At 29.9% G+C, this 14,316-nt stretch overlaps 3 protein-coding genes across 3 annotated transcripts in view; 1 reads left to right on the forward strand and 2 right to left on the reverse strand.

The window, feature by feature from the left end:
* Nucleotides 1-5,098, reverse strand: part of LOC111424427 (influenza virus NS1A-binding protein homolog) — a 28,815-nt gene extending 23,717 nt beyond the window's left edge. The window contains exons 1-2 of the mRNA XM_023057947.2: nt 4,988-5,098; nt 4,781-4,824 (exon numbers count right to left, since the gene is read on the reverse strand). Coding sequence (XP_022913715.1) covers nt 4,781-4,805 — 25 coding nt within the window. The 5' untranslated portion in view covers nt 4,806-4,824; nt 4,988-5,098. The remainder of the gene's footprint in view (nt 1-4,780; nt 4,825-4,987) is intronic.
* Nucleotides 5,099-5,345: 247 nt separating this feature from the next.
* Nucleotides 5,346-6,097, forward strand: LOC111424444 (ribosomal protein L30). The gene is made up of 3 exons (XM_023057975.2): nt 5,346-5,439; nt 5,590-5,703; nt 5,758-6,097. Exons 2-3 carry the CDS (start codon nt 5,596-5,598, stop codon nt 5,998-6,000), a joined length of 351 nt encoding a protein of 116 aa, XP_022913743.1. The 5' UTR covers nt 5,346-5,439; nt 5,590-5,595; the 3' UTR covers nt 6,001-6,097.
* Nucleotides 6,098-10,269: 4,172 nt separating this feature from the next.
* LOC111424439 (nuclear inhibitor of protein phosphatase 1) lies at nt 10,270-11,619 on the reverse strand. Its single transcript, XM_023057968.2, has 3 exons — nt 11,494-11,619; nt 11,194-11,408; nt 10,270-11,136 (listed from the first exon to the last, which is right to left on the reverse strand). Exons 1-3 carry the CDS (start codon nt 11,520-11,522, stop codon nt 10,376-10,378), a joined length of 1,005 nt encoding a protein of 334 aa, XP_022913736.1. The 5' UTR covers nt 11,523-11,619; the 3' UTR covers nt 10,270-10,375.
* Between the last annotated feature and the right edge of the window lie 2,697 nt (nt 11,620-14,316).

Below are 14,316 nucleotides of genomic sequence, written 5' to 3' on the forward strand. Positions count from 1 at the left end.
ACAGGTTCATCTTCCGATGATGAACTTGAACTCGTATCCATCAAATTCATTGTATTTTGAGTGAAATGAACAGATATATAATCAGCGGACAAGCACACGCAGTGACACTTATAGGTTATATTACAGCGCTTAAAGCCGCTTTTATTCGTTAAAGTGAGAGAATCGCGACTTTAAAGTTAAAGCCGGGTTTAGGGTTAAAAATTGATTATTAAACGCGTTTTAAAGATAAAGTGACTTTAAATATTTAAAGCCGCCTTTAATTTTATTATGAAACCGGGCCTAAGTCTAGTGTTAATTTTACTTTAACTAACACTAGATCTAGACCTAGAAACATTCGGATTTAGCCGCACGTCTTTCAAGACGGCTAAACCCGAATGATTCTAGTTCTAGGTCTTATGTCAGTTTTAGTGACAGTGCTAGTGCAAAACTAGAACTAACACTAGACCTAGATCTAGAAACATTCGGATTTAGCCACACGTCTGCCAAGACGGCTAAACCCGAATGATTCTAGTTCTAGGTCTTGTGTTAGTTCTAGTTTTAGTTCAATAAAAATATGCAACATAGTGATATCTAATGCTAACTAGCGCTACCTAGCACTGTCACTAGACCTAACATTTGGCCTAGAACTAGAAACATTCTTCGAGGTTTTACTGTAATGTCTAATTACATTGACATGGAACGCCCTGGGTCACCTCTAGTGTTAGTTCTAGTTTTAGTTCAATAGAAATACAACCCAATACAACAACCCAACGCTATCTAATACAAACTAGCGCTATCTAGCACTGTCACCAAAATTAACACTAAACCTAAAAACATTCAGGTTTAGCCGTCTGATTCCATTCGGGTCTGATGTTGGGTCTAATCTAGAGCTGCTAATTAGCAACACAAAAAGTGGATTATCGCCGTAAATAATGGTAGAAATTGTATCCAGAAAGTATGACAAAAAGGATAAGTGGCAACGCAACCTCACTCTATTATGTAGCACATTAAAAATCGCGTGTTTTTGCTTCAATCTTGAAGCTATTCTAATGAGCCATTCAGTACAAATTCTTGAATTGCTCACCAACTTTTGTAGTGGCTGCAAATCTAACTGAAATATCTAAGGCAGCATTCACATCTAGTTTCAAGAGTCAGTATCTTATTCAAAACGCTGCATTTTGTAGATGCTGGTTAATCTAATTTAGAACTGTAATATTTTATAATAAGTTTGGCTTAACCCGGTCCCATAAAATTTACTTAACCAAGTTACTTCAAGTTAATAGCTGAATTATTTTTCTTTTCCAAGTATTGTAATATTATAAAGATATTATAAAGGATGCTGGATGAATCTTTAATTCAGTTTTGACATTTTGATGCTAATACGCCGCATATCCACGTTTGCTTATAATTTATTTGAAAACTCTGAATTGTTCCTGAAATTTCAATTACACAACGTAGTACCTACTGGGAATTACATATAGGCTCGAAATATATGAAAGCAGTAAACATAGTTATAGCTTAATAGTACAGGCATTGGGTAGTTTTGCAGAGGAAAACTTTTGCTTGGAAAAAGCTGACGTCCTTATGACATGTCATTATTATTATTATTAAGAGACGCACGACTAAACCCGAATGTTTTTAATTCTAAGTCTAGTGTTACTTCTACTTTTCGTTCAATAAAAATATACCACAATCTAACGCTGAATAACAATTAAAACTAGAATTAACACTAGACCTAGACCTAGAAACATTCGGATTTAGCCGAACGTCTTTCAAGACGGCTAAACCCGAATGATTCTAGTTCTAGGTCTTATGTCAGTTTTAGTGACAGTGCTAGTGCAAAACTAGAACTAACACTAGACCTAGATCTAGAAACATTCGGATTTAGCCACACGTCTGTCAAGACGGCTAAACCCGAATGATTCTAGTTCTAGGTCTTGTGTTAGTTCTAGTTTTAGTTCAATAAAAATATGCAACACAGTGATATCTAATGCTAACTAATGTCACTAGACCTAACATTTGGCCTAGAACTAGAAACATTCTTCGAGGTTTTACTGTAATGTCTAATTACATTGACGCCCTGGGTCACATCTAGTGTTAGTTCTAGTTTTAGTTCAATGAAGCTTCAATGAAGTTTTAGCACTGTCACTAAAACTAACATTAAACCTAAAAACATTCAAGTTTAGCTGTCTGATTCCGTTCGGGTCTGATGTTGGGTCAAATCTAGAGTTGCTAATCGGCAAGACAAGAAGTGGATTATCGCCGTAAGTTATGGTAGAAATTGTATCCAAAAAATATGACAAAAAACATAAGTGGCAACGCAACCTCACTCTATTGCGTAGCTCATTAAAAAAATCGTATGTTTTTTGCTTCAATATTGAAGCTATTCTAATGAGCCATTCAGTACAAACTCGTGAATTTCTCACCAACTTTTATAGTTGCTGCAAATCTAGCTGAACTATCTAAGGCTGAACTATCTTATTTGGTAAGCTACGCATGGTTACTTCTATAACTTACTTTATAAGTTAAGGGTTCACAAGTTTGAGTACTACTGGTTAATGAATTATACTAAGCAGGCTTTGCTTTGCAATTTGTTTCTAGTTTTGCAACTTTGTTGTTTTTAATACAATAAACAAGTTTATTTATTGAAACCAAAATTTTTGTAAATTTTTACATTAGAGTAAACAACTTCTAAAGAAATATCACAAAAATGACTTTTATGGGTCAAATTAAAGCTATACAGGGTGTATCTGAATGACTGCAACAAACTTCAAGGGGTGATTCTTTAGTGAATTTTAAGAGTACTTTGATATATGAACCATGGACGACTTCCGCTCCCCTAAAGAGCTACACCCCTTCAAAAAGGGCGGAAAATTTTGGTTTAATGTTTTTTTCTCAAAAACCATAAACGCTAGGAAAATGAAATTTGGGGAATATGTTTAACTCATAATAGGGCACGTTTTGACCCTATTTGTACTTTCAACCTACCCTTCTAAACTACTAAACGTAACCAAAAATTTTACATAGATAGATAAAAGTATTCTAAAACTTTTTTGACTCTCTGAAATTTTTCCAAAAACGACTAATTTTTGAGAAAAAAAATAGTAAAGCAAACACTGCCGTTAAACAACGGGGTTGTCGATCAAAAGTTGGAATGAATTTTGAATGAAAAAATCTTAGTAGGCTTTGCAATCTTTGTTAGAAATATTTTTGACGTTTAAATGTCAGTTTTTCTTACTATTATTATTGTTTTTCAAATTAATTTTTGAATAAAGTTCTATCGCATTTACGCTCGTTCACTCGACGTTTCAAAATTTTAAATAAAACAATAATAAAGTAAGAAAACCACTGATATTTAAACGTCAAAAATATTTCTGACAAAGATTGCAAAGCCTACTAAGATTTTTTCATTAAAAATTTATTCCAACTTTCGATTAACAACCCTACAGCTTAACAGTTAGTGTTTGCTTAATTATTTTTTTTCTCAGAAATTATTAATTTTTAGAAGAACATCAGAGAGATAAAAAAGTTTTAGAATAGTTTTATCTATCTAACTGAAATTTTTCCAATGTATTTATCATCTTCATAAAAAAAATCTAGGCATAAAGGGTAGATTGAAAGTACAAATAGGGTCAAAACGTGCCCTATTATGAGTTAAACATATTCCCCAAATTTCATTTTCCTAGCGTTTATAATTTTTGAGAAAAAGAAATTAAACCAAAATTTTCCGCTATTTTTGGAGGGGTGTAGCTCCTTAGGGGAGCCGAAGTCGCCCATGGTTCATATATATCAAAGTACCCTTAAAATTCACTAAAAAATCACCCTTGAAGTTTGTTACAGTCATTCAGATACACCCTGTATACATAAGCAAGGCCTGCTTGGTATAATTCTTTATACAGCAGTACTTAAACTTTTAAACCCTTAACTTTATCGTGTCATATCTTAAGAATGGCAAAAAATGGGACATTGTGTTATAAGAATTTTTTATTCACAAAAATGGGACCTATAACCCCTCAAATTTTTTCTACTCATACTTGATACACCCTGTATTGACATGGAACGCCCTGTGATCTATGGAAATATATTTTTGTATATTGCATCTTAAATTAAATTCACTTTCAATTTAAACAAATTCAGCTTTCGCGTCAATTGCATTTTCCACTTTCTCTTTTTGTATTTAATTAAGACTTTTCTATTTGAACATTACAAATGTCAACTTTGGCATTTCCTTATTCCAAAATTGGTACGATTCTGGTAATCCATTTAGGAGTAAATTAGACTTTTGTTCCAATTTTTGCACGATTACAATACTTTATTATTAAATCAGAATAAAATTCTTTTAAAGCAAGTTATCGTTTTCTATGAGTCCTATTAAAATCTCCCACTCATTATTATATCGAAATATTTCAGAGGTCTTTTAAATAGTAACATATTGATGTTATAACACATATCTCGAAAGGTATCTTGTTGATTTTAGACATCGATATCTAAAATTTGTTATCGTTTTGCTAAACAATTTTTTTGTGTTGAGAGTTGAAGTAAAAGTTTGTCGCGACAAATTTAATCGTATTGAGAGGAGGGTCGGCTTTTAGAATCGATAGAAAAGGTAAGACTGGTACAGTCAGGTACAAGATAGTCGTCCTTGAAGAAGGTCAAAAGCGGTTTTGAAAGACTGATATAACGAATGTCCCCGCGATGTTCGTATAAATCGAGACAATCCGAAATTATTTATGACCCCGGTAAAAAACTTTTCATTCAATTCAAAACTTTTTTTTGAAGTTTAAAAATTTAAAGTACTTACCGTTTGTAATAGGCGATTTTACCATGGTTACCCCGAATTTAAACCTGAAATTGAGTAAATACAAGTTAAATTGGTTTCGATAAAAAAAAAAAGGAAAAAGATAAAAACCACGAGCGGATGTGGAAAAGAATCTTAATCGTAAGATAAACGATTTAATGAAAGTTTGAACGGAATAAAATAATTATTTAATTTTTAATCAAAATTTACCTTTTAAACAATAAAATTAATAATAAAAATCAGCACGAATTCCTTTTGGATGCCGGCTTACTAAAATAGAGCACCTTATTCACAGACGCATGTGATAACACACCAAGGAATGATTTGAAATAGGTTATGTACGTACGTTCTAAAAAGTTCAACTTTTATTTAACAGATGGCATTTTAACAATATCTTAAATCCACATAAGATGGCGCCAAATTTAGGAATGTTTCTCTCGTTAATTTTTAATTTTTTTGATGCTAATTATGATGAAAATAAATCAAATTACGAAACACTTATAAAATTACTTACAAATTAATAAGTTCATATTAAAATTGATGCGAATTTCCAAAAAACATGCCTTCAAAAATTTTAGGTTGGTACTTCCGAAAGGAAACTGTCAGCCATATTCTTTTACATAGTTGACTGTCCCGTATTGCACGTGGAGTAAAATAAACAGGTATTTTTAAAAGATTTCCTTACTTTTATAAACGTTATAACTTAATTTCAACCTTAAAAAAACGTATCTTTCCATTAAGCTTAAATTCAATACTATACAAAACGTTTATTTTCTATAAAGTAGTAACATAACCTAATATTTTTGTTTTAGATCAACATGGTAGCGCAAAAGAAGCAGAAAAAGGCCATTGAGAGCATAAACAGTAAACTTGCCCTTGTAATGAAATCGGGCAAATATTGTTTAGGATATAAACAAACGTTAAAAGTAAGTGTTCAAAAAATCTAACCTTAAAATTTTTTTTTGACAACTTTTTTGTAGACTTTAAGACAAGGTAGAGCAAAGCTTATCATCATAGCCAACAACACGCCTCCTCTTCGTAAATGCGAGATTGAATATTACGCTATGTTGGCCAAGACGGGTGTACATCATTACACAGGGAACAATATTGAACTCGGTACAGCCTGCGGTAAATACTTTAGGGTGTGTGTCATGTCGATTACGGATCCTGGAGATTCAGACATTATTAAATCTATGCCGACAGGCGAAGTACCCGCCCAATAAAAAATAATTTTTAAATTATAAGTTTAGGTATCATTGTTAATTAATATCTTTTTGTATAATTGGAATTATGAAAAAATAAAAATTGGCAATGATATTATATTTTTGGTAATAATTACCTTCCTTTATTAAAAGTAGAAAAAAAACTGTCTTAATCAAGATCCTATGGAATGCACGAGTCTATACATACCTTAAATATTGTAAAATGTAATAACGCAGCCACAAAAAGCCTATTAATATAATTGTTGAAATGAAATAAGTAATAATAAGTAGGCCTCTTGACCTCTAAAGTTTTTTATTAATTAAGTTTATGTACTTGGTAAGATAGTTATCATTATGCTTAAGTTTTTCGATTTCGAACATTTTAAGGAAATTCATTTTCAAACCTTTTTTACACTTATGTAGGAGTTGTACAGGGTGGTTCAAATTCGATGTCCGAATAGGCTATCTCCAAAACTATAAGAGTTAGAAAAAAAATAGCTTACATGTCATGATCTCGTTTTTTGAGAAATTGCTAATGCTAAAAACCTCAAACCTCAACCAAAATTGAAAATATCGTAAAACCAGCAAGTGCAATTATCTTGGTTATTATTATAGGTGGAGTATTATAACTAAGACATTATATGGACACTTTTTTACAGAGAATTTGATGACGTAGTCAAAAAAATGTTTCGGTTTTAGATTTCTAGATAGTATGACAATTTTCGTTTTTTTTTAAATGAAAACAACCACTGATTATTCGCTTATTAAATTCGTTATTTTTTTCTGATTACAAAAATATGGGGTTATATAGGTCTATTTCTTATTGTTTTAGAATAAAGCTAAAAATAAAGTTTTTTTTAGTGTCGTCAAAGAAATTAAATTTACAGTTTCCTGTAAATTACGGTTCTATAACTAAAAATTTATATAAAATTTACTTTATTTTCTAATATGTAACATTCTAACATGTTAAACTTTTCGTAATACATCTTAAAAAACAGAATTTTCAATTTGACACTTCCAAAAATTTTTGAATACAAACCAATACAATCAAATGTTGCTATGTTTATTTGAATTAAAAAATATATATATATATATATATATGAGCGCCATCTATCAATAATTTATTAAGTCATTTAATAATAATATTAAATATTAATAAAAAATGTGTAACAATGCAATATATTCCAACTTTTGTGTAAAATAAATATAAATTAAATAGTTTAACAAATGTATTTGATTCAAATATCAGAAATATGTTTTTTTAATTTTTAGTTATAATTGACAGGAAACTGTAAATTTAATTTCTTTGACGACACTAAAAAAAAGTTTATTTTTAGCTTTATTCTAAAACAATAAGAAATAGACCTGTCAAACCCTATATTTTTGTAATAAGAAAAAAAATAACGAATTTAATAAGCGAATAATCAGTAGTTGTTTCCATTTAAAAAAACGAAAATTGTCTTGATATCCTTGATATCTCAAAATCTAAAACCGAAAAATTTTTTTTGACTAGGTCATGAAATTCTCTGTAAAAAAGTGTCCATATAATGTCTTAGTTATAATACTCCACCTTTAATAATAACCAAGATAATTGCACTTGCCTGTTTTACGATATTTTCAATTTTGGTTGAGGTTTGAGGTTTTCGGCATTAGCAGTTTCTCGAAAAACGAGATCATGACATGTAAGCTACTTTTTTTCTAAGGCTCGTTACTACCATCTTCTGGTTAAGCTATCTAAGGGATTATTACCACGGATATTTTACGCGCTCTGATTGGCTAGATCAGTGAGTAGATGAGTTTATCTATAAGATAAATTTAACTAAAAGATGGTAGTAATGGACCTAACTCTTATAGTTTCCGAGTTAGAATCATCCTGTACATTGTCATAATCAATGTTATGGCCTGTTTCATACAACATACATAGCAGAACAATCGCAACACTTAACAGAACTACAATCCAAAGCGTTTTCTTTTTGTTTGTAGTTAGAAATGGAATCACCTAGTTGTCCTTTACATTTAAAGCTGACAAATACACCATAGGTTTGTAGTATGGTTTTAATTTTGCAGTTTATTTTGTTGTATGTTATTGTCTTATAATTGTCAAAGTTATTTTTATTTGTAGAGTATAAAGGCTCTAGTTTTATGAGGTTTTTATACAGTAATTGGTCGATGGTACAACTTGGACAATCATTTTCTCTTGCTAATTTGTTAATAAAATTTAGTTCTTTTAGTCTGGATGTATAGTCTAGAGAATATTTCAAGAGTCTGACAATAAAAGCCTGGAAAGCAGCTAATTTGTAGTTGTTGGGATGGAACGAATCATAAAGGATGACAGTATTTAAACATGAGGACTTCCTAAAAATGTCATACTTAAAATTATTGTCAATTTTTTGTTGTTTTTTAGCACTTGGGAATCTGAGCATGCTATAAGAAATCTTTTATAACATAAATTGTTGTAAATTTTATTGTTAACAATATTGGTCTCTTGCACTTTTGCTCTTAGATACGTCAATATCGAGGTAGATACGAAAATTATTATAACGAAAATTGTTCCAAATTTTATTCGTAGAGTATAAAGGGTCTAGTTTTATGAGGTTTTTATACAGTAATTGGTCGATGGTACAACTTGGATAACCATTTTCTCTTGCTAATATGTTAATAAAATTTAGTTCTTTTAGTCTGGATGTATAGTCTAGACTAGAGGATATTTCAATAGTCTGACAATAAAGGCCTGGAAAGCAGCTAATTTGTAGTTGTTGGGATGGAACGAATCATAAGGGATGACAGTATTTAAAGATGAGGGCTTCCTAAAAATGTCAAACTTAAAATTATTATCAATTTTTTGTATTTTTAAGTCTAGGAAATTTAAGCAGTTGTCCTTTTCTATCTCTAAGGTGAATTTACGATTCTTGTGGATGTTGTTCATGTAAGATAGCATACTATCAAGATCGAATTTATTTCCATTCCATACACATATAATGCAAATCAGCTAATAATGCAGAAATGGAAAGACCCATAGGAAGTCCATGTTCAAGTTTGTAAATTTTTTTATCAAAGCGACCATAGTTTTGTTGAATTATGTGATTAAGTATTTGAATTAAGTCAGCAGTGATGATTTTATCTTTAAAATGTTGAAAGAATATGTCTTCAATCGCCTTTAAAGTGTAAGTGGTATCAACATTTGTGTATAGATTGACCACATCGAAGGATACCAGTGTATTATTATTAGGTGAAATATGTTTTAAGTTTTTGATGAGTTGTAATGAGTTTTTCAGAGAGTGTATTGGTTTATAGTAAATTTGTTTAAAAATGTCATAAAATCAGTAATTTTAGAGGTAGGAGAGTCAAAACATGTGGTTATAGGCCTAATGGGTAAATTGTCCTTATGGAGTTTTATGAGAGAGTAAAGTTGTGGTATGAAGCAGTTCATAGGCGTTAGAAAATATAGGTTTTGACCAAGCTTTGTGATAGTATCTTTATGTTTATTGATGACATTCTTAGTTTTAGCTGTTATTGAATTTAATGGGTCTTTCTTAATTTCTTTGTAACCATTTTCTTTTAAGAAATTAATTGTTTTTGTCCACTACTACCTTATAATATATACCTTATGAATAAGTTTTCTAAAACAAAATGGTAGTCATTTTTCACGGAGTGAATAATAATCATTATTCACGGGTAGCCATCTTGACCAGACTAATAATAATTATTTGAAACGTTAAAAGTTCAAAAAACGTCAATTTAATTCAATTTTTTAGGAGTTTCTAAATGTTTGACATTAAAAAAACCTAAACAAATTCCTTTTTTTGTATGATTTAAGCGTAAATTAATTAATTTTCGTAAAGAAAATGACGTTTTATAAAACTGACACTTAATTTTGACAAATTGTTGTGAAGTTGGTTACAGTTGTGTCACATTGACGTTTAACCTTTATTCAAAAATTTATTTAAAAAATAAATTTATGGAATCAATTTCAATAGTCGTGGACAAAGTATAGTATTCTACTCGCATATAATGAGCTATTATTACTCATATAATAATATACTATTTTGTTGTGTAATATACTATTATTACTGCATTTTTGTCTGCTTTGTTTTATAGTTTTTATGGCAGTTTGAATACGAAAGTTTTTAATATTATTCTTCTGATTAAGTGATCTCCCTTTATTGCAGCATGACTTTTCATAACTTTTCTTTCTTTTTAAAAATTAATATAATTAGTCATTACATCTGGATATACTAAATTAATAAGAGTGGATATATTGAGAATAAAGGAAAAAAAATAATCAACAAATTCATAATCTTACCATAATAATTATATTTCATTGAAACGAAAGAAAAAATATCTACAAATTTAATATTTTCCTTTATAAAAGAAAAAAAAAATAATAAAATACAAATTAGACAAGTAAAGCAGGAGTAGGTTTCTTTCCTGGCCAAGCTTCTTTTGCATACTTCTTTTTTTTCGGTTCGAAACTGTCTTGAACTTGGACTTGGGGTGGCACAAAAGGTGTTTGTTGTTTATAAGCCGGTTCCATTTCAACGTCAGGTGCTGGATTAGGTAAATGAATTCCTAATCGTGCTGTTAATGAACTAAACATTCCAACGCCAGTGTTAGAGGTTGGATTAGCTTCTGGAGGTAAATCTTGATAAAGTTGTGGTGCTGAACTTATTGCTTTTGGTAGTTTAAATTCAGTTGCTTGGATTCCAATAGTCTCAGCAAGTTTTTGTCTTTTAGATGTTGGTATAACAGTTGTTTGGATAAGATTACGAAACCGTCCAACTGAAGGATCAATATCTTCTGGATTAATAATTTCTTCGTCTTCATTAAATGAAACGCCTTGTCGTTTTCTTTTTCGATTTGCAGAACGCTTTTCAGAATCATCCGATATTCCTAACATGGATATCCTTCTATTATGAGCTGTATTAAATTCTGTTAAATTATCTAATTCTGTTTCAGATTCAGGTAAACCTAATAACCCCCCTTCAGTTTCTTCCCCAGCTTTTTCTATTTCATCAATAATAGGTCTTATACCAGCTTGTGGTCGCTCTCTGATTATGTAGTTTCTGGTTGAGGCACCAAAGTGAAAACTAGAGTCAATTGGAAGTTGAGTTGGTTTATTAGCTTCTAAACGTAACGATCCAATAAATGTACCATGAGCTAAATAGGTTATTTAAATTGATTAGTTTGATTTTGTGCGTATTTCCAAAAACTTACTACTTCCTAAATCAACTAAAAAAGCTCTATTGAGATGCTTATGGTAAACTAAGGCTGCATGAACTCGAGAACATGAAGCATGATCAATGCAAAAGTCATTCATATAAGCGTTTCGACCAAATAAATAACACTTTTTTTCATCTATCATTAATTTTTGAATTAATTTTTCTCCTTTTAACACGTCCAAATGTAAACCTACAGGCGGTTTTCCAGCCCTTAAAGGAAAAGTTAACATAACCTCAAATAATCTTTAATCAACCAAAAATAGATATATAATGAATTTATATAGCATCTACTTACCAATTCGGAACTTCGTAGTGATTAGCCATTAGTTTATTTTATTTGGTTTTATCATAATGTTTAATAAATAATTCGATATACATGTAAACAATACCAAATGTGACAGTTAAAATAATTTTGACTTCTGACCAGCGTTGCCAACCTAAGCCGACCAAATGTCGGTAGAATCAATGTAAAAAATCGGTAGGTTTAAATAAGTTTAAATAAACAAAGTCAGAAAATGTTGTTTGGTAATAGTTTATAAGTCAATATCGAGATAGATACGAAAAAATGAAAATTTTATGAATTTGTTGCTCTTTCAAGTTTTTAAAGGTAACACTTGAGGAATCGGAGCATGCTATAAGAAATGTTTTATAACAAAAATTGTTGCAAATTTGATTGTTAACAATATTGCTCTCTTCCACTTTTACTCTTAGATACGTCAATATCGAGGTAGATACAAAAATATGAAAATTTGATGAATTTGTTGCTCTTTCAAGCTATTAAAGGTAACACTTGAGAATCGGAGATTGCTATAAGAAAGCTTTTATAACAAAAATTGTTGCAAATTTTATTGTTAACAATATTGCTCTCTTGCACTTTTGTTCTTAGATACGTCAATATCGAGATAGACACGAAAATATGAAAATTTGATGAATTTGATGCTTTTTCAAGTTATTAAAGGTAGCACTTGGGAATCTGAGCATACTATAAGAAATCTTTTATAACAAAAATTGTTACAAATTTTATTGTTAACAATATTACTCTGTTAGACTTTTACTCTTAGATGCATCAATATCGAGATAGACACGAAAATATGAAAATTTGATGAATTTGATGCTTTTTCAAGTTATTAAAGGTAGCACTTGGGAATCTGAACATACTATAAGAAATCTTTTATAACAAAAATTGTTGCAAATTTTATTGTTAACAATATTACTCTCTTGGACTTTTACTCTTAGATGCATCAATATCGAGATAGACACGAAAATATGAAAATTTGATGAATTTGATGCTTTTTCAAGTTATTAAAGGTAGTACTTGGGAATCTGAGCATACTATAAGAAATCTTTTATAACAAAAATTGTTGCAAATTTTATTGTTAACAATATTACTCTCTTGGACTTTTACTCTTAGATGCGTCAATATCGAGATAGATACGAAAATATGAAAATTTGATGAATTTGATGCTTTTTCAAGTTATTAAAGGTAGCACTTGGGAATCTGAGCATACTATAAGAAATCTTTTATAACAAAAATTGTTGCAAATTTTATTGTTAACAATATTACTCTCTTGGACTTTTACTCTTAGATGCATCAATATCGAGATAGACACGAAAATATGAAAATTTGATGAATTTGATGCTTTTTCAAGTTATTAAAGGTAGCACTTGGGAATCTGAGCATACTATAAGAAATCTTTTATAACAAAAATTGTTGTAAATTTTATTGTTAACAATATTACTCTCTTGGACTTTTACTCTTAGATGCATCAATATCGAGATAGACACGAAAATATGAAAATTTGATGAATTTGATGCTTTTTCAAGTTATTAAAGGTAGCACTTGGGAATCTGAGCATACTATAAGAAATCTTTTATAACAAAAATTGTTGCAAATTTTATTGTTAACAATATTACTCTCTTGGACTTTTACTCTTAGATGCGTCAATATCGAGATAGATACGAAAATATGAAAATTTGATGAATTTGATGCTTTTTCAAGTTATTAAAGGTAGCACTTGGGAATCTGAGCATGCTATAAGAAATCTTTTATAACATAAATTGTTGTAAATTTTATTGTTAACAATATTGCTCTCTTGCACTTTTGCTTTTAGATCCGTCAATATCGAGATAGATATGAAGAAATGAAAATTTTATGAATTTGTTGCTCTTTCAAGTTTTTAAAGGTAGCACTTGGGAATCTGAGCATACTATAAGAAATCTTTTATAACAAAAATTGTTGCAAATTTTATTGTTAACAATATTACTCTCTTGGACTTTTACTCTTAGATGCGTCAATATCGAGATAGATACGAAAATATAAAAATTTGATGAATTTGATGCTTTTTCAAGTTATTAAAGGTAGCACTTGGGAATCTGAGCATGCTATAAGAAATCTTTTATAACATAAATTGTTGTAAATTTTATTGTTAACAATATTGCTCTCTTGCACTTTTGCTTTTAGATGCGTCAATATCGAGATAGATATGAAGAAATGAAAATTTTATGAATTTGTTGCTCTTTCAAGTTTTTAAAGGGAACACTTGGGGAATCGGAGCATGCTATAAGAAATTTTTTATAACAAAAATTGTTGTCAATTTTATTGTTAACAATATTGCTCTCTTGCATTTTTACTATTAGATGCGTCAATATCGAGATAGATACGAAAATATGAAATTTTGATGAATTTGTTGCTCTTTCAAGTTATTAAAGGTAACACTCGGGAATCCGAGCATGCTATAAAAAATCTTTTATAACATAAATTGTTGTAAATTTTATTGTTAACAATATTACTCTCTTGGACTTTTACTCTTAGATGTGTCAATATCGAGATAAACACGAAAATATGAAAATTTTATGCTCTTTCAAGTTATTAAAGGTAACACTTGGGAATCCGAGCATGCTATAAAAAATCTTTTATAACAAAAATTGTTGCAAATTTTATTGTTAACAATACTGCTCTCTTGCACTTTTACTCTTAGATACGTTAATATCGAGATAGATACGAAAAAATGAAAATTTTATGAATTTGTTGCTCTTTCAAGTTATTAAAGGTAACACTTGGGAATCTGAGCATGCTATAAGAAATCTTTTATAACAAAAATTGTTGCAAATTTTATTG

This window comes from Onthophagus taurus, chromosome 7 (genome assembly GCF_036711975.1).
Source record: "Onthophagus taurus isolate NC chromosome 7, IU_Otau_3.0, whole genome shotgun sequence".
Lineage (NCBI taxonomy): Eukaryota > Metazoa > Arthropoda > Insecta > Coleoptera > Scarabaeidae > Onthophagus > Onthophagus taurus.